Source organism: Sphaerodactylus townsendi, linkage group LG02 (assembly GCF_021028975.2).
Source record: "Sphaerodactylus townsendi isolate TG3544 linkage group LG02, MPM_Stown_v2.3, whole genome shotgun sequence".
Lineage (NCBI taxonomy): Eukaryota > Metazoa > Chordata > Lepidosauria > Squamata > Sphaerodactylidae > Sphaerodactylus > Sphaerodactylus townsendi.
In genome coordinates this window covers 15,841,634-15,861,749 of record NC_059426.1, presented here as the reverse complement: position 1 = coordinate 15,861,749, position 20,116 = coordinate 15,841,634, and the positions used below count along the sequence as shown (strand labels likewise).

General features: G+C 46.2%; 1 protein-coding gene across 1 annotated transcript in view; it reads left to right on the top strand.

Moving 5' to 3' along the window:
- CCNYL1 (cyclin Y like 1) overlaps positions 1-20,116 on the top strand; it is a 47,583-nt gene that overhangs the window by 20,480 nt on the left and 6,987 nt on the right. Inside the window, exons 7-10 of the mRNA XM_048483542.1 lie at positions 2,876-2,911; positions 5,782-5,833; positions 6,634-6,753; positions 11,659-11,825. Of these exons, the coding sequence (XP_048339499.1) occupies positions 2,876-2,911; positions 5,782-5,833; positions 6,634-6,753; positions 11,659-11,825 (375 nt within the window). The remainder of the gene's footprint in view (positions 1-2,875; positions 2,912-5,781; positions 5,834-6,633; positions 6,754-11,658; positions 11,826-20,116) is intronic.

The window sequence follows — 20,116 nt, the reverse complement described above, 5'->3', positions numbered from 1 at the left end:
AAGCAAGCCCCATTGCCAGCAACTGAGCTTACTCCCAGGTAAAGGATCATGCCCAGGCCAGTCTAGGTGTGTGTGGAGGGGTGATTTTCTGCCCCCCCCCCATGATGAACTCTGAGAAAGGGCTCTGAGTGCCACCTCTGGCACCTGTGCCATAGGTTCGCCACCACTGCCCCAAACTGTCTCAAGTACGTGGAAAGTCTTCCACAGGCTAACCTGGTACAATCATAAAGTTGATATTATGTAGTACAGCAGGTTTAATTCTTATTGTCCAAGAATCTGTGGAAGGCCCCTGGTTCAGTCCCCAGCATCTACACTTAAAAGGCAGAGGGTGAAGGTGATGTGGAAGACCTCCACTTGGACCCCTGGAGAGCAGCAGCCAGTCAGAGTAGAAAAAACTGAACGCAAGGTCTGACTCAGCAAAAGACAAAGAGCACGTGAATCACGTTAGGTTTGGTGAAGCCAAAATTTGGCACTGCAGCTGGTACTGAAAATAAACTTAGAACTGCAGCCGATATATTAAGTGTAGTGTATTTTAGCCATGTCCTATCTGAAAACAGAGCTAGGCAGTACAGCGGCGTTCAGGGAAAGCTGTGGGAAAGAATCTTCCCTTTGAGAACAGTTTAGTTCTTTTGAATTGTTGGTGGTTCGGAGACCTCGTGCCCCTTGGATCCTTTCCAACCCTCCAGCACACAAGTAACCAAAATTGGACTGCAGCCTCACAGTTGAGATGCATTCTTTTGGGGAGTGTCCTGTAAACGTCAACGGCAAAAACACAATACCCCTGTCTGGCTCTAATACAAGATTAAAAACTCCATTTTAATGAAAATACTTAAAACATATATATCCGTAAACTTGTGCACTATACATGAGGTGGACAATAGATGAATCTGAAGCACAAACACACGTACACTAGGAGGGAAATCCCTAAGCCAGTTCACAGGCAACAAGTCTCTATCATGAGATCATCATATTCTGTGATGCGATCATCATATTCTGTAGAGTGTGCACAGTTCTGAGAACCAGTCATTGGCTGATGGTCAATCTGAGTAAATCCCATCCTGTGTCCTGTAAATCCCAGAGAACTTGCTGAAGGGCACCTTACAGCAGCTTACCCATCTTGCAAGGCAGACTTTGTCCAGATTTATGCATAGCAAATTAATTTTGCCCATGTATTGGTGTGGTCCTCTACGAGAGAGTCCCCAGCTTATAGCCCCCGTTTCTACAAGAGCAGTGTTCCAACTGAGCAGTTGCTCAGTTCCACTGGAGCCGCTGTGCTTTTCCTGAGGGTCCACAGACCAGGAGCAGCATTTCTGTAAACTCAACTGAAAATAAGCCCTGGGGGAAAAACTCCCTAGTCCAGTGGTGGTGAACCTTTGGCACTCCAGATGTTATAGACTACAATTCCCATCAGCCCCTGCCAGCATGGCTAATTGGACTACAATTCCCATCAGCCCCTGCCAGCATGGCCAATTGGTCATGCTGGCAGGGGCTGATGGGAATTGTAGTCCTTAACATCTGGAGTGCCAAAGGTTCGCCACCACGACCCTAGTCATTGAGGGAAGCGGGGGGGGGGGGGGGCAGTGGGAAGTGAAAGCAAGAAATTCTGGCTTGGTCAAGGTTGTGAGTAGTTGGAGACTTTGGCTCCAGGCACTAAGAATTCTAATATTTTCTAAGCTTCTGGCTAGGTGGAGAACTCGAAGCTTCTCTGCCTGACTCCTTAGCCAGGGACTGTTTAAAACAGTGATGGCGAACCTATGGCACCGGTGCCAGAGGTGGCACTCAGAGACCTCTCTGTGGGCACACGCAAACAGAGTTTGTCATGTGGGGGGGATCGCCTCCCCCCCACACACCTAGGCTTGCCTGGGCCACTGGGCTTGATTATTAGCATTAAACCTAAGGCCTAGTTTTGGGGAAGCAGTATAGGTAACCCTGTTAAGCGCTGTTAAACCCCTGATTTTCATTCAAAGAACTAAAGTGCGATCCTTTATCTGGGAGTAAGCTTGGTTGCTGGCAATGGGGCTTGCTTCTGAGTAAACCCTCCTAGGGTCGTGATTCACCCGTTCGAAGAGTTGCATCGTTGCTTCAAAGCAAAGCCAACAACTACCACCAAGCTTATTCCCGAGTAACGCACGCCTCGGATCCAGCCATTTTTTTTCTAAACTGAAACCTCAGTATTCAGGTTAAATTGCCGTGTTGGCACTTTGCAATAAATAAGTGGGTTTTGGATTGCAATTTGGGCATTTGGTCTCAAAAAGGTTCACCATCACTGGTTTAAAATGTTCTCCCTTATAGACCAGTAATTTATCTTTTGGGCTACTCCGTTAGATCCCAACACGAAGTATGGGCCACGCATCCTTGCTTGCTTATCAGCCAAAATTTTTCAGTCCCGATATTTCAGGGAGTTGTGAGACACAGCAGCCACTGTGTTGGGTCTGTTGTGTTATTGTTGGAAGGGGTGATGGTAGAATCTTCAGACCAATTCATGATAATGTCGGCTATATTCCCGTAAGCATCATCCTCTATCAAACGGTAATCTGCCAGATTCTCGGACATTGCTGACCTCTTTCTCAGCTGGTCTGCGCAAACTAATTTTCTGTTATTTTTTCCAAGAGAACAGTGTCTTTGTGAAACCTGGAAATTGTTAGCACAGGTGCTGGGTGTTTGATGCTGAGGTTTTTACCCTACTTTTGCAGGTAATTTGTCTTGAGCTCAACTGAGAATAGGCCCCAGGAAAGAAACCACTTAGCCACTGAAAGATCATCCCATGAATTTTGTTATGAAATTTGCTGTCGCCCCTAACTGCAGTCCTTGTGTCAAAAAGGAATTCACAGAACCGTTTCCAATAACATGACATTTTCCCTCCCTCTCTTCACAGTGTGACATTAGCAATATACTATCATATAAAGAACAGGTAAGTGTCTTGTTTTGGTTTTCATTGTAAGTAGTAGCATTGATTTTTAGTCTCTGGTGCATGAGTAATCTTGAGCTCTACCTGGTTGTGTGAAGACAGTGTTCTGGTGGTAGCCACAGGATAATCCATTGCCTCCAGCACAACCTGGGAATGAGCTCATGCCCAGAGGTGGAGTTAAACATGTCCTGAAAAAGTGTCACAAGAAAAACTTAACTATAAAACCTGAACCTTTTGGAATGTTTCGGTTCCCCTCTGAAAAGTATGACAGTAAATAACTTATTTAGGACCATTGAAGTTACCCTGGAAAGAAGTGTTCATGAATCCAAAGATGGAGTGACATCTTGTGTTAAATCTTGCAGAAGGTTTCCCGTACCTGGAGTTTCTGTTCACAGCGGCTTTTCAAACGGAGCTGGCGGAGTCTGATAGTAGAAGCAGGCTACTCCTCTTCCTCCTCTCTGCGGAGGAGGTGGAGGTGCTCCAGCGGGGTGTAGTGGTTAAGAGAAGGTGGATTCTAATCTGGAGAACCAGGTTTGATTCCACACTCCTCCACATTATCTGGGGAACCAGATGTGTTTCTGCACTCCTACATTCCTGCTGGGTGACCTTGGGCTAGTCACAGTTCTCCCAGAACTCTCTCAGCCTCACCTACCTCACAAGGTGTTTGTTGTGGGGAGAGGAAGGGGAAGGAGCTTGTAGGCCACCTTGAGTCTCCTTACAGGAGAGAAAGGTGGGGTATAAATCCAAATTCTTCTTCTTCCTCTGACGGAGATCATTCTTAAGTATAGCTGTCTGACATGGGGGAACGCCTTAATTATCAGACTCTCGTTTGAATTATAGCTCGGGCTGTGCTCTTGCAAGTATGAAACTGCAATGCATGTGAATTTTTGTGAATTACTTGCGATTGCCAAATTCTCATCTGTAACCTGAGTGACTTCAAGGAACGTATGAAGTCTGTGAGTCCCCCCCCCCCAAAATACTGTTAGCCTGTCTGCTTGCTCCAACCGGTGTGAATGGTTTGTGGTGTATTAGGTCTGCCACCCAAGTGCGGAATAAACTGAACTTTTCCCATTCATGGAAATTTCTGATACTGGAGATGTTTATGAGCCTGTGGTGTCAGCACTGAGATTAAGACATGGGGGGAAATGAACAGTTTTCATGACTAATTCCTACTCTGCCATTCCATTCCAATCCAATCCAAAAACCTTTATTAGGCATAAACCAGAAGTACCATACATTCCAAGTACAAAAACAGGATCATTGTTATATATCATGTAGAACATGGATTAAAAATGTAGCAACTGCTTCAGAAATTTCTACATTAGGGCTGTTCAATAGCTTAGACATTTTTTGTTTGTCTGAGAGAAACATAAATTCTAGAGGTAGTAAAGCTCCCAGATCAGTTCTAATATCATTATGCCTTGAACAGTAAAGCAGGATATGAGGGATTGAGTCCATAGCGTTGGGACAGTACCGACAACAACACTCACTCTGTGGGATGTTAAGGAAATGACCTTGAAGATAGACAGATGGGAATGAGTTGCACCTTGCTCTTGTCATGACCCATCTGCACTTATAATTAACAAGCTGTTCTAAATATACAGCAGGGCTAGATTTCGGGGGTGTGATCCCAAAGTATAGAGGGGAACAGGAGCTTTGGTCAGCACTCAGGAGAGATTGGTATTCCTGGTCGTACAGTCTGATCTTTAGATGATGGTAAATTTCCGTGGCGGTAAGCATATGAAGAGACTCCCATGAGAACTCTGCCATTCCTTTTTGCGAAGTTTACAGTGCAACCCTTTGCAGACTAACTTCAGTCGAAGGCCACTGAAAGCAGCAGGCTGCAACAAGAGTAACTTTGCCCAGGATTGCGTGGTTCGGTGCAGCACTCATTCACAGTCATCCTGTGCTTGTCGCCAGCCTGAGAAATGTGCCTTGCTCAGGGTCTCTCAGTCACTAGTGTGAGACTGAGCAGGACTGAACCCCGTGTTTGATTTCCAAGGCAAGCGACTGTAGCTGCTACCATGTATATGCAACAGCAGGAAGAGGGAGCCAGCATGGTGTAGTGGTTAAGAGCAGGTGGATTCTAATCTGGAAAAGCAGGTTTGATTCCCCACTCCTCCACCTGAGTGGCTGAGGCTTACCTGGGGAACCAGATGTGTTTCTGCACTCCTACATTCCTGTTGGGTGACCTTGGGCTAGTCACAGTTCTCTCAGAACTCTCTCAGCCCCACCTACCTCACAAGGTGTCTGTTGTGGCGAGAGGAAGGGAAGAGAGCTTGTAAGCCACCTTGAGTCTCCTTAGAGGAGAGAAAAGTGGGGTATAAATCCAAACTCTTCCTCCTCCTCTTCTTCTTCCTCCTTCTCCTTCTTGTAAAAAGCCAAGGTATTTGACTGACTTTCATTGGCACCTGGGGAGTTAGAGAAGGGGTGGGGTTTTGGCTCTTGGTTTTGATTATTCTTAGTTATGTTTTTAGGAGGTACTGTATATGTTCAGGATGATGTTTTATTGTGGCATCTAGATGCATATTTATATTGTGTAATACACACACGCACACACACACCCCGGGAAGTATTTGAAGAGCAGGATAGAAGTTTACTAAAGAAAGAAAAGAAAATTTGATTTTTAAAAAAACTTACTGCTTGTTGTGTTATCGCTGTTGCTTTAAATGTTTAGAGTCAAACAGCAGAGGAAAGGGGGGTGGTAAAAATAAAGATGGGAGAGGGCAGGGAATGAAATAGTGGTCACTCCTTCTTTGGGGGGAGGCGTCATCCTGACCACTTGATTTTTTTCAACATAGCGCAGGATGGGATTCAAGGGTTCACGTAAAAACTTCTCAGATACCAACAATGTGCTGTTTTCTGTGTTACAGGGATTCAGACAGATCACTGGATATTTTTGATGAGAAATCTCACCCGCTGACGGTAAATCTGATTTCATCCCAATCTGGCTTGATTTTTCAAGCATATCCAGCTTGAGCAAGGTGGCTAAAAATAACATGGTTTAAAAATAAAATCTGAACTTTAGGCATACTTAAGAACTTTTTAAAAAAGAAAGATCTTGACCCTCATGATAAAGGCTGCTGTAGAGAAAACTGTGCGGGAAAGAAATTTGTCAGTGATTATGTAGCAGTGATTACGTTTCAGTGGGGGCCCTTCATGTCTCATAGAAATGGCTCTAAATCGCACATGCGCTCAAGTCATTGAGGGAGGTTCCTTTTGGGGGAATTTGCAGCACAATAAAGGATGAAACGAGGCTTGTGGGCGTTTCCCATAGACCACCTGTCACATGGAATCCCTTAAAGCGGGGGGGGGGGGGGTCAAACGTGGACCGGGGGCCAAATCTGGCCCCTTGAGAGGGCTCCTGTGAGCCAGCTGCAGCAAACCTTCCCCAAATCTTGATCCATATGTGTGTGTGTGTGTGGGGGGGGGATTGTTAGCCTCAGCTGGCACAGGGTCCTTGTAACCCCTCTCAAGCTCAGGTAGCCACCCCCTCCACAGTTCCAATCTGGGCTAGGGAGCCTTTTTGGCAGTTTGCCAGCCGAGCCAGCCAACCCCCCCCCCCCCAACCTTCCCAAGGCTGGGCCCAACAAAATCATGTGTATGTTATATCTGGCCCTCTTAACCAATGAGTTCGACTCCCCTGCATTGAAGTCATTTCTTGCAATGTTCCCATGCAGCCTCCATATGGCCTTAAAGTACCTCCCAATGGTGTTCTCTTTCAGCGGGAAGAGGTTCCAGATGACTACTACAAGCATGACCCTGATCACAAGCACATCTATCGCTTCGTTCGTACACTTTTCAGCGCCGCGCAGCTGACTGCCGAATGTGCAATAGTGACGCTGGTAAGACTTACTGGATTTTCTCTACCTCTGGTTTGGTGATGGTGGTTGTTTTTGCAGGGAAAAGAAAAGAGCCACGGGCCATCTGCACTTCATGCACTAGAACCATTTTATCTTCTTACCCATCCACACGCTTGTCTTTGACAAATGCTCAAAGCCACTTGTCCAACAATCACTGCTGGGTGGCACAGATCAGTAAACCAGGGCAACACGGCTACAACTACAAAACCCATTAAGTTTCAAAGGTCAATTCCAGAAGGCTGAAAGGTACAGCACCGTGATGGCGAACCTATGGCACGGGTGCCCAAGGTGGCACTCAGAGCTTCTCTGTGGGCACGCATGCCATTATCTCCCCCTTCCCCCCTCGCCCAGCCAGAGGCGACTGCCTGCAAACGCGTTGGGAGTCACGCTGCATGCTCTGTTGACTGGGGCTGAGCTTCAGGGAGGTCTTCTTGAGTTGACCTGATTTGCTGTAAGTGCCATCTACCGCCCCTCAAGAACCCCCCACCTCCACAAAGCTTTAGAGACTGGAGGCTGGCACGCTTTTCTTGGCATGTAACTTTTGGGCCCAAACTAAAACTTTGAGGGTAGGATTAAAAAGCAGCAGTCCGGGTGAGGGACTACCATTGGGAGGAGTGCGTCTGCCAAGAGCAGGGCAGGCGTGGTGGTGGTGGAATTCAGGCACTTGCCCCGATTGGAGTGAACTGTTTGTTAAGGGCCCCCCTCCCCTGGGAGAGAGAGTGATGGGGCTTTTAGTGCCTGGGAGCCCAGGGCAGGGAGGAGAGATCTTGGAAGGTCCCTAGGCTCGTATCCCGTTCCCACAAGATCAAAGCAAAAGTACAAAAGACAAAAGGGATTTCACACTGATAAATAATTGAGCTAAACCAGGCCCCGACCAACTGGCAGGAAAGGGAGAGGAGCATCCCTTATCGCCCTGAGCATCCCTTCCCCACCCTCCTTGTCAGAATTAGGGCCGCTCTGACAGAGGCAAATGTGGGACAGAGAGGTCCATTTCAAAATATTCTCCATGCTTTTATTTTTCTGTTCCTGTCGCGTTTTCGTGGGAAGTCAAGTGCTGTGATGACATGTGAAGAAAAAACCGCAGATCAGATGGTGGCTCCACAAATTTAGCTTTCCTGAAGTTATCCCACCCCTCGCACAGCATTCTTGCTTAGGATTGCCTTCCTTGACTGCCTTTTTACTTCTATTTTTTGTGTGTATGTGGGGGGGGGGGGTTGGGTTTCAGAAAGCAAAAGTTTTACTTCCCTCTCCCCCCCCCCCCTTCCCCCGCCAGACCCCCAATGTGATAATAGTATAATTATTTCAGGGAGATTATTAGCATTAAACTTCAGACCTAGTTTTGGGGAAGCAGTGTAGGTAACCCTGTTAAGCACTGCTAAACCTCACTGATTTTCATGGGAAGAACTAAAGTGCAATCCTTTACCTGGGAGTAAGCTCGGTTGCTGGCAATGGGGCTTGCTTCTGAGTAAACCCTCCTAGGGTCATGAGTCACCCGTTGGAAGAGTTGCACGGTTGCTTCAAAGCAAAGCCACCGACTACCACCAAGCTTACTCCCGAGTAACGCACGCCTCGGATCCAACCATTTTTTCTAAACTGAAGCCTCAGTATTCAGGTTAAATTGCCGCGTTGGCACTTTGCGATAAATAAGTGAGTTTTGGGTTGCAGTTTGGGCACTTGGTCTTGAAAAGGTTCGCCATCACTGGTGTAGCAGATATGCTGCAGGGAACAGAGTTTCCTAGTCTTCTGTGCCTCACTGAGCAAAGCTGGCTCCCCGGGCAGAACAGTTTAGTCCTGGGCAGGCTTATGTCAGTAGGATGAAATAGACACCATCTAACATCAGTTTGGCCAGTGAAGTCTGATTCTGGTCTCACAATAAAGGTCATTTATGCACGCGCATTCTGCCTCGCAGCGAGCTTATCTTTCCTTTGCAGCTTAATTTCATTTACACATTTTTTTTAGCCTCTCCCAAAGCTACCACCCTGCAGATCAGAGAAGCGGCACAGTTTTCAAATCCTGGCAAAACACAACCTATAACCGTGGTGGTGAACCTTTGGCACTCCAGATGTTATGGACTACAATTCCATCATTCCCAATTGGCCATGCTGGCAGGGGCTGATGGGAATTGTAGTCCATAACATCTGGAGTGCCAAAGGTTCGCCACCACTGACCTATAACTGCCCTTTTTTCGGTGAAACTAATTGGCCAACTAGAAAGCCTGACTCTTCTTTTGGGTTTTGTGACTTCCCAGAGGAGATGAGCAGGAAGTGACGGGCAGGCAAAATGCCTGTCGGGGAGAAGGAAGCCTCACATCTGGAGACTCCTTTTTAAACAGAGTGCTGTAGGGGAAACCTCACAGCCAAGCACCCAGCCGTGCCATAGAAGTAAGCGTCCGAAAGTCTTAAAGAGTCATTTTTATCCTGCAGCCTAAGAAATTAGTTCGTTTAATATATTGCTATCACTTACTGCAACAGGAATGGGAACCCCTTATTCAACACGTCATCATGGCAAGAACAAGGGAAATGCCGCAGGGCTGACGTCAAGGATGCAAAGTTTTGCAGACCAGCTGACACCTCTTTGCCAGTGACCTTGAGCCATTTAGCGGGGGGGGGGGGGGGCTTCTCTTTGATGTGGTGCCATCATTTGGCATTTACTCTTGAGAAGTCCTGCTTGTGAAAAGCACCGCCCGGTGCTTCTGGAATGATCTGTAAATTAGCAGTCACGGAATACCCTGTCAAATGCGCGTGCAAACAGGGGCGACACCCCTGCTGGGCTATCTTACTTTCACGCTGCTTCAGCCAAAGGCAAAGCCAACAGCCGGGAATGGCAGAGGTGCCACTTTAACTGCTCAGATCACTGAACAGTTGCCAGGGACTGACAGTCCCAGTTTAGAGAAGGGGGGGTCCAGGAGCAGCAGTGGCGTAGGAGGTTAAGAGCGCGTGTATCTAATCTGGAGGAACCGGGTTTGATTCCCAGCTCTGCCGCCTGAGCTGTGGAGGCTTATCTGGGGAATTCAGATTAGCCTGTACACTCCCACACATGCCAGTTGAGTGACCTTGGGTTAGTCACAGCTTCTCGGAGCTCTCTCAGCCCCACCTACCTCACAGAGTGTTTGTTGTGACGGGGAAAGGGCAAGGAGATTGTAAGCCCCTTTGAGTCTCCTGCAGGAGAGAAAGGGGGGATATAAATCCAAACTCTTCTTCTTCTTCTGCAGTCACCATCTTCACTGGCTTCAGCACCAAGTTCCTCCCCTGGGACAGTTAGCCGCAGCCACTGTCTGTTGCCCCCATCTTTATTTATTTTTATTTTATTTATTTATTTTTCAATTTATTATACCGCCCCATCCCCGGAGGGCTCTGGGCGGTGTACAGTACATGCCTATCATATACAAGTAAAAATAACTAAAACCATTAAAAGCAGCAATAAAATGAAGACTAAATATAAAGACTAAGATTAACTTGCAGTGGCGTCCGGCAAATCCATTTCCTAACCCTCTTTCAAGGAGGGAAGATCAGCAAACCCCAGATGGCAGAGGCACAGATGTAAAGGCCGTGGGGGAGGGGGGGCACCTTGTTCCTAGCCAGAATAGCCAGATCTCAATTTCCTGGAAGGCTCTAGTCTTTCCAAACTGCCAGAGCCCCAGACCCTGCTGGCTGTTCTTCTACCCAACTCCCTGGCTGTCCCCACCTGCTGATTATTCCCCCTCCCTCTTTTTCATCTTCTGACTCCTTTTATCCCCCATCTTCCTACCATCCAAATTCCTGCCTCCTGAGAGGGTTCTTTCTTCCAAGGGGATGTCTATTCCAGAAAATGCCTTCGTTCCACAGGGGAGTTGATGCTGGTTGTCCTTCCTCCTGTTCGCTCCTTAGCAGATCCCCACACACATACCCCTTTCTCTGTTATGCAGCTGCCCTGTCGCCTCCCTTAGGTTTCCACCCATGCTTCTGTTCCCACAGAGTTGGGGGTCCCAAATGGGCGACACATGGAAATCTCATAGCTCTCACCTGCAAAATCAGCCTACACGACCAGCTTCAGTGTCTCGTGTTTATCTGTGTGCGCTTCTAAGACAAACCTAAAAGTACAGAATTATGTCAGAATCTGGCCTTCAGGAAGTTGTCTTCGAAACATTTTTAAAAACCATTTTGGCCACTAGGTGGCAGGGTTTAACCACAAGACAGAGCAAAGCAGCCGGCAGGAAATGTAAAAGGCTTAAAGAAACAGGTGGTTCTGAAACTATCATAGATGTTTCCTGATTTGTGACTTTAAGACAACCGCCCCACAGTTTTCCTGTCTGTTGCCTCAATTTTTTAATCTGTGCATGATGTGGAAGCTGAAAACAGTCGAAACCCTTTTCTATTAATGTGTGTGTCCCTGGTTACTTGCAGGCTTCCTTTAGAGCAGTGAAGAAAATCTCTATGTAAATGTCTCGCTGGAGGTATGCAGAATTTTATACTTTGGACCTGCTTTGGACCTTTTAACAGATGAAGCAGTCATAGCTGGGTGAAAACCTGAGCTTACTAAAGTCTTTACATCTCAAAAAGGCTCTGAGAATCTCTAAGAATACACCAGTAGAATCTCTAAGAATACACGGGTAGAATCTCTAAGGTACACCAGTGATGACGTTTGCGGTGATACTTAGTAGATTTCATTTGTCTGTACCAAATTTGCCTTCTTGCAAGTGACCTTTCCTCTGCCTTTTCCCGGCGCAATGTTGCAATGGCCATCCTTCAGGGAACCAATTGCATGTGATTGGCTTTAAAACAAAATCATGAAATGGTGGATGCAGGGTGAATATATTGGTGGGGGGAGCAAACTTTGGCTGTTTTCACCTCCAGCTAAACTCTGAGTTGTGAAGACTTAAGAGTAGTGGTTCCCTGTCTCTTTCTGCAGGTTTACTTGGAAAGGCTCTTGACCTACGCTGAGATTGACATCTGTCCAAGTAACTGGAAGAGGATAGTTCTAGGTGCTATATTGCTGGCTTCGAAGGTGTGGGACGATCAGGCTGTGTGGAATGTGGATTACTGCCAAATACTGAAGGATATTACAGTGGAGGACATGTGAGTGGCACGGATTGGTGAACATTTTTCTTAACTTCAAGATTTTTTTTTTCAGAAACGTAGGTTTACTTTCCATTAAGATTTCTGGAACAGGGAAATTCATCCCCCCGCCTCCTCCAAATGATCACGGAGTCCTGTAGATTGTTCTTCCCATTTTATTCTCACAACAGCCCTGTGGGATAGGTTAGACTGGGAGGGACTCGATCACCAGTAAAGACCTTTGGTGGACAAATTCAAATTCTGAGGATCTGCCACGTCCACATCTGGCCTCCTTACCATTACCCCACAGTGACACTCTTCACGGTTGTCTACTTAATGCCCTTTGTCCTCTGAAAACATCTTTTAATCTTCCCAGCTCACCGCTTCTTTTATGATTATCAGTATATTTTCTTACGTTCCACCTACAAACACGGGTCAGGAGTAGTAAACGCGTTATTTGCAGCGCACATGAAAACGGCTAGTATTTATTTATTTATTTATTTCATTCCATTTTTGAACCGCCCTCCCCCAGAGGGCTCAGGGCGGTGTACATCAACATCATATAAATACAAATATAAAAACAATCTATAACAATATTAAATTCATAGAATTTAAACAATTTAAAATTTGCAATTTGCAGATGGCGACTTATTTCTATGTCATTAGTCTTGTGTGTGTGTCCTGAGAAAATAAGGTAGTTTTTTTCCCCCTCTGCTCTGAGTTCAGGAATAGTGCAGTGTTTTAAACTGTGTTGTTGTTTTTCCGTTTGTACCGTAAGCTTATTTTTAGATACCTTCAAGCAGTGGTGGGATTCAGCAGGTTCGCACCACTTCGGCAGAACCAGTTGCTAAAATGGTGCTTGTAAACAACCAGTGGTTAAATTATTTGAATCCCACCACTGCCTTCAAGCATCCCACAAGCAGTGTGAGCTCCTTTTCCACTCACTAAACCAGAATTTCTTCTGCTGTTGGATCACTACATGTCAACATTCCCTTTCCTGTGTCCACCTTTGTAACCACTTAATCTAAGGATCCCCAACCTTTTTGAACCTATGGGCACCTTTTGGAATATTGACAGTGTGGTGTGCACTGCCTCAAAATGGCTGCCATAGGAGGCAGAGCCAGGTACAAAATGGCTTCCGCACCATACCTTCACTTGCAAAGTAAAGACCCTTGTGCTGTGGTGAGAGAGAGAGTCTTTTGGATTTATACTCTCCCTTTCTCTCCTGTAAGGAGGCTCAAAGGACCTTACAAACTCCTGTCCCTTCCTCTCCCCGCAACAGACACCTTGTGAAGTAGGTGGGGCTGAGAGAGTTCCAAGAGAACTGTGACTGGCCCAAGGTAGAATGTAGAAGCAGGGGAACAAACCCAGTTCATCAGATAAGAGTCCGCTGCTCACATTGAGGAGTGGGGAATTAAACCTGGTTCTCCAGACTAGAGTCTACCACTCTTAACCATGACACCACGCTGGATCTCGCTGCCACGGTGGTGGCAGCTGCAGCCAAAGCAATGTTTTAAAAAACCAGCACAGTCCATCAATCAGAATCTGTCTTAAGCCTGACTTTGGTCAGGAAAGAGGTGGGATAAGCAAGCCAGCCAGCCAGCCAGCTTTGCAGGACAGAAATCCCACTAGCCCTGCCCACTTTCTAAAAACACTTGGCGGGTTCCAGGAAAAGTATTGCCAGGCATCATGGCACCCACGGGCAGCATATTGGGAACCCTGGCTTAGCACCTGTGTGTGCCCACTTTCACCAGCTCACATTCAACATACAGCAAAATGACATTCTTTTTTTTTTAAAAGGCAGTTCGTTGATTTTTTTAGAGGATGCCAGTAGTGATTTCTCTTGGCAAGCAGCAGTCTCCGCATGTTTAGTAAACGGGAAAAGGATAGGGCAGATAATCTAGTTCACAATTAAGCATTCCTGTCGCATCACAAGTCTAACAGACTGCGCAGCGGCCAGATCTCCAGGTGTAATTCCTAGAACGGGGAGGGTAACCATGGTGCCCCTTCTGGAGTACGGGCAGCCTGGTCCTTAAGCTGCCTACATGGAAATTCACTCCTGCCACACCTGTGCTCAGCCTTCTGGAAGATCTCTTCTTCCAGTTAGGGTGCATTGTCAGAGTTCTGTTTTCCCCCAAATGACCCTTGGAAATGTCTGGCCCCCTAGTTCTACAGCCTTTGAGCCATGTTTGGTGCCACCACCCTTTGAGGAAACCAGCTACTGTGGCCCTGCTGCTCGCAATCCTTAGAGCCAAAGCTCTTTTTGGCAATCTGACACGCACTAGTTTCAGTATATTTCATTAAAAGGCATGAAGTCAATCTGCCATCCGCTGACCCACACATACTAACGCTACTCCACGTCTCATTTAATGTTCGCTCTATCATTCACCTAAAGGGTGTTTTGACTACTTGAGCACCCTTATTAGAAGAAGAAGAGGAAGAAGAGTTTGGATTTATATCCCCCCTTTCTCTCCTGTAGGAGACTCAAAGGGGCTAACAAACTCCTTGCCCTTCCCCCCTCACAACAAACACCCTGTGAAGTAGGTGGGGCTGAGAGAGCTCCGAGAAGCTGTGACTAGCCCAAGGTGTGGGAGCTGGTGTGTGTGGGAGTGCGCAGGCTAATTTGAATTCCCCAGATAAGCCTCCACAGCTCAGGCGGCAAAGCGGAGAATCAAACCCGGTTCCTCCAGATTAGATACACGAGCTCTTAACCTCCTACGCCACTGGTGCTCCAGGCACTGCTGAGCTCTTGGCAGGCCTGGTATTGGGTCAATTCCTGTTAAGTCCAAAAGTGTTTGGGCTTGAATCTAAAAGTATTTCGCTGAACTCCATCCAACTGTTTCTGCAGTAAATGTCAGGATCAACTGTTTTGTTGGTGTTTAAAATTCCTCGCCACCTAGCTCTGAAATCAGTGCTGAAGTTGATCAGAAGTAGTGTCTTAGAAGCTACCCAGCTATTATATTTAGCCTTGTGCTGATGGGACCCCCTCATTATGAATGAGTTTGCCATTAATATGAAACGTGTTTAGGAGAATGGTGATCCTATAAGGATCCGGGCAAGATTTTTAAACTGTTACTCAAGCAGTGGACGTAATAACTCCACAAATCAGGCAAAAAATAAGCTGGGTAGCTTGTCCGTGTTTGTTTGGCTGGACTGGGTTTGAGAGATACCAAATTGCCTGGGATCAGTGGTGTACTTGCATGTTTGCACAATTTAAAGTGTGTAGTTTACTAAGTTTCCAACAAAACAAATATATATAAAATATACACAAACGATTGCATCTCGTCCAGGTCTTAGAATTAAATCAGCATAAATCAGTTGCCTTAATCATTGTGTCATTATTTTCTCTTCTTCACTTCCCACTCTTCTAGGGTTCCCTTGTTTACTTAACGGCTGTTCTGTCTTGTGATAATACCTGTGTGAATTGTTTCTGTTGTTTAAATGGCACTTGCTTGCGCTGAGATATTAAGTGGCCATAACTCTTGGCGCAGTATTTTAAAGGTTATATTGAGTGTTATTATAGTCCAGGTTAAGTCATTTCAAAATGTTGTGGTTGCTTAGAAGCTGCTCAGCCATCAGTTTGTTATTTGGGTTTTGACAAACCACTTCCCCTTCCGGTTTACATGACAGTTCTAACTGTGGGTTTGGGGGGTGGGGGGAGGCCGTAGTAAGACCATCTCCAGCAGCCAGTAGCTGCCGTTTTCTCTAGCGGGTGCCTTCAAAACAGAACCTTGAATTGTGAAGAAGGGGAAAGTTGCTGAGACTATTTTAAATGTTCTGTTTAAGGGAGGCAGGGAGTCCCGAATTAGAATTCTTCTTACGCTGCATTTTCCGATTCAGTGGGAAGAAGCTGAAACAGGAGGGAACTAGAAAACTTGATCTGTTAAACTCTTTGCCATCTAAAGACCTACTTTAATGGAGTGACTTAATTGGAGTGTGTTTGTGCGAGGGGGTGAAATACCCCCAAGCCTGCAGCTGCTAATCCTGCCGACCCACAATGTGCCTTTAAGAGGGAACGAGCTGTTCATTCTCCGGCTACATGTGCTGGTCAATAAAGCAATGCAAACACATGGGCCTTTTGGGTCTTTCGTGAGCTCTAAACCCCTATTAATAGACTTGCTAATCCGGCGAAGCATTGTTTCTTTTTTTCCCCCTTTTTCTTTTCTAAACACAATTAAAATGTATTAGCGAAGCCAGCACAAAAGCCGCGGAAGAATATTTATTCAAGGGGCTAAATGGAGCCCCGATCAGCTGATCATCAAAACATTATCTGATTTGCATCTCTATAAGCTTCATGACCATATGAGCAGGAAATTAATTTGGGCAGGAGGCTCAATGGGGCTTGAGTCACTTTTGCTTAAAGCAAGCGGCACGAAGCTCTTTCTGGCTGTGAGCTGGCCGTCCAGGCGAAGCGAGGTCTGAGGCGATTCCTCCTTGTTTTCGCCCTCCGCAATTAAAATATCCATGAAAAGAGGAAATATTATTCAATGACACACTCCTAAGAGTTAGTATATCATTGACCTCTTGCTGTGGATCTAACATAAGTCATTGTGTGATATCCGACTGCCAGTTTGCATCTTGTGCAGGTGGGATCAAAAGACAGAATGCCGCATCTGCCTTGTCGTGTTTAGCGTAGGTGAAAATGGGTGCGGGAAATTCACAGCAAGGCATGCGAGCCTCAACATCCTTCGTCTCCCTTTACCTTTCTGTTGAAAAAGTTCTCGCAACTTTCTTCATTATTCTTGATGGGGAGATGGTATTCCTTCTCGTCACCTCGTTGCGGTACTGGTGCATTTGATTACACGGCGCACGCGCAGCATTATTTAAGTATGAGCTATCAAATCTGCTGAGTGAGAAAATACAACAGGCCCTAGAAAACATGTCTGCAAAGCTAGATCCCAGATTTGCAAAGGGGGGGGGGGGGCAGCAGGGTGCCTGTGAAGTTGGGGAGAGTTCTCCCTTTTTCCATAGGCACCAAACGCCAATGACAACAGGGTGGGTAGTGGAGTGGCACCCTCCTGCTATTGCAGTCGCTGCTACCCTGTTTCCCCTAATATAAGACATCCCCGAAAAATAAGACATAGTAGAGGTTTTGCTGAAGTGCAAAATATAAGGCATCCCCCGAAAGTGAGACATAGCAAAGTTTTTGTTTGGAAGCATGCCCGACGAACAGAACACAGGAAAAATAAGACATCCCCCGAAAATAAGACATAGCACATCTTTGGGAGCAAAAATTAATATAAGACACTGTCTTATATTCGCGGAAACACGGTACTGCCCTGCCTCACTTCCTTCTGAGTTCACCAGCATTGCCGTCCCAGCAGCCTCGCCCCCCACGCCGGTGAGCACTTGTGGAAGCAGACGGGTGACAACCTCAGCGACTCATCCAGGTGGATGGACCCAGTCTCTGAGAGAGCGAATAGCTGCTTCATCCCGCTGTTTTGTTTGTGTTGGTTTTTAACCTGTACTCCATCAGCCCCTCTTACAGAAGTGGGGAGGAAGTGAGTCAGGCGTGACGATTGGCTGAAAATGAGTCATTGCCACCACGGCTAACATTTGATATGTTCTGATGTATGTGTTCATTGTACTTGCTAGACCCCCTTTCCCAGTAAGACTCGAGGCTCGGGCACAGCTGGAAAGCCTAGCAGCAGACGCTTTGCCGCTTTCTCACCTTTCCTTCCCCTCGCCCAGCAGCCCCAGGTTTTCCCCTGAAACCCCATGAGAAAGCTGCCCTCCGTGGCAGGAAATCCCTTCCTAAATAAATTCAAAAATACACACGTTGCACTCTGGCTGTGTCCAATCTTACATATTGATCTTACATATAACTAAACAACTTAACACTTCTATTTGTATTTACATGTCCTTATTTCTCTGACACAGTTCTTAAAGATACAGCATAAGTCTTCCAACCCTTATAACTAAACATAAATAATCACTTCATCCATTCAGTTCTTTGTTCAGAAACAAAGCTTCAGTTCCATGTAGTCCATATTCCAATTCTGTAGGTTCTACATAAAAGCGTCTCGCGCGCATAGAACGTTTTTCGTGCGTCTTCCTCAGTATGCCAATATGTTCAATCAACTTCCAACTGTTCTTTGAGGCTTCTACTGGGTATATCTGAAATTAAAGTTACACAGATGCATATATACTGAAATCAAAATTATGCCTGTTCAGCTATCTTGGAATATAGACTATATGGAACTGAAGCTTTGTTTCTGAACAAAGAACTGAATGGATCAAGTGATTATTTATGTTTAGTTATAAGGGTTGGAAGACTTATGCTATATCTTTAAGAACTTTGTCAGAGAAATAAGGAAATGTAAATACAAATAGTAGTGTTAAGTTGTTTAGTTATATGTAAGATCAATATATAAGATTGGACACAGCCAGAGTGCAACGTGTGTATTTTTGAATTTATTTGGGCTAACGACATTGCACTCTTAAAGATAGAGGTGATTGTTAGGAAATCCCTTCCTTCCACAGGAACAGTCCACTGCCCCCGTGCCATTGAGTCATCATGATTTGCAAACTGCAGAAGGGAGTTGGGCCTCATTTTCTGACTTTCTGGATGAAAACGGCTGTCCCTGCGGAGGCTTGTGCCAGAATTTCCCTGGGGCCCTTCTCAGTAGCTTCACCACCGGTCTTGTGCAAGACGTTGTTCGAATGGCCTCTTTGGTCTCTCATGGCGTGCCGCACTCTCTTCTCATGCCATTCTCTAGCACAGTGATGGCGAACCTTTTCGGGACCGAGTGCCCAAATTGCAACCCAAAACCCATTTATTTATCATAAAGTGTCAACGTGGCAATTTAACAGTTGGCTCCGAGGTGTGCGTTACTCAGGAGTAAGCTTGGTGGTAGTGCAACTCTTCCAACGGGTGAATCACAACCCTAGGAGGATTTACTCAGAAGCAAGCCCCATTGCCAGCAACAGAGCTTACTCCCAGGTAAAGGATCGCGCTTTAGTTCTTCGAATGAAAATCAGTGGGGTTTAACAGCGCTTAACAGGGCTACCTACACTGCTTCCCCAAAACTAGGTCTTAGGTTTAATGCTAATAATCGAGCCCAGCGGCCCAGGCCAGCCTAGATGGGGGGGGGAGGGCATTCTGTTTGCGCGTGCCCACAGAGAAGGCTCTGAGTGCCACCTCTGGCACCTGTGCCATAGGTTCGCCACCACTGCTCTAGCACAAGGTCTAAAGTGTTTTCCCTCAACACTCAGAGGGGCCCTTTGGGATCTGGCACCGAGTGGGTGTAACCTCTATCTGTGGGTTCTGTGGGGCAGAACTTGGAATGAGTTTGCAACAACAAATTTAAAAAACAAAATGGTTTACTTTCTTAACAGATAACAGATAACATCAACATTTAACGTCACACTTCAAGGCCCTGTTCAGGTTTCATGTCAAGTCCTTATATTTACAGTCTATTGATACTGCCAAGTCCAATTCTTCTTTGCAAGTGGGTTGGCTCCTGAAGACTCCAAGGGCTTGATGAACAGGATTCAACATGATGAAGGTTTCCAGGAGAACTCTCACTCATTACAAACATTAAAAAAAAACCCTGAAACAATAAACTCCAACATTTACAACATAACAAAAATAAACTACCACCTTCCCAATAGTTCCCAACAACATTGCAGTAACCTCAACAAGGTGTTAAGGGCTTATAGAAATCAAGGTCCGAGTCTGGTAGCCTTGTCTCCTCCAAAGAGCTCTGCAGCCTTCTGCTGCTTTGAGTTTCCACCCCTTTCTGGGTCAACCCATTCTGAGCATGGGGGTTACATGGGCATCACCCAATCCTTCATGAATATGGAAACACCTTCTCCGAAACCAGTCACTTCCTAGCACACCCATCCAGCTTCCCCAAACCAGCATAGTATAGTGGTTAGAACGTTGGTCCGGGATCTGGGACAGGGGTCCGCAACCTGCGGCTCTCCAGATGTTCATGGACTACAATTCCCACCAGCTGGCCATGCTGGCAGGGGCTGATGGGATTTGTAGTCCATGAACCTCTGGAGAGCCCCAGGTTGCAGGCCCCTGATCTGGGAGAACCCGGTTTCAATCCCCACCCCTCCACGGATGCTTACTAGGTGGCCTTGGGCCACTCTCAGCCTCGCCTACCTCAAAGGGATATTGTTGAGAAGATAAAATGGGGGAGAGTGGAATAATGTGAACTACCTTGGGGAGAAAGGTGGGGTATCAATGAAGTAAAGGAATAAACATAAACGCAGGTTCAAACCTGCATGATCTCCTTTTTTAAAAGGTCCTTTACAGGTCCTTTACAGCGTATGGAGTAGAATTGAACATTTTGGATTTGCTC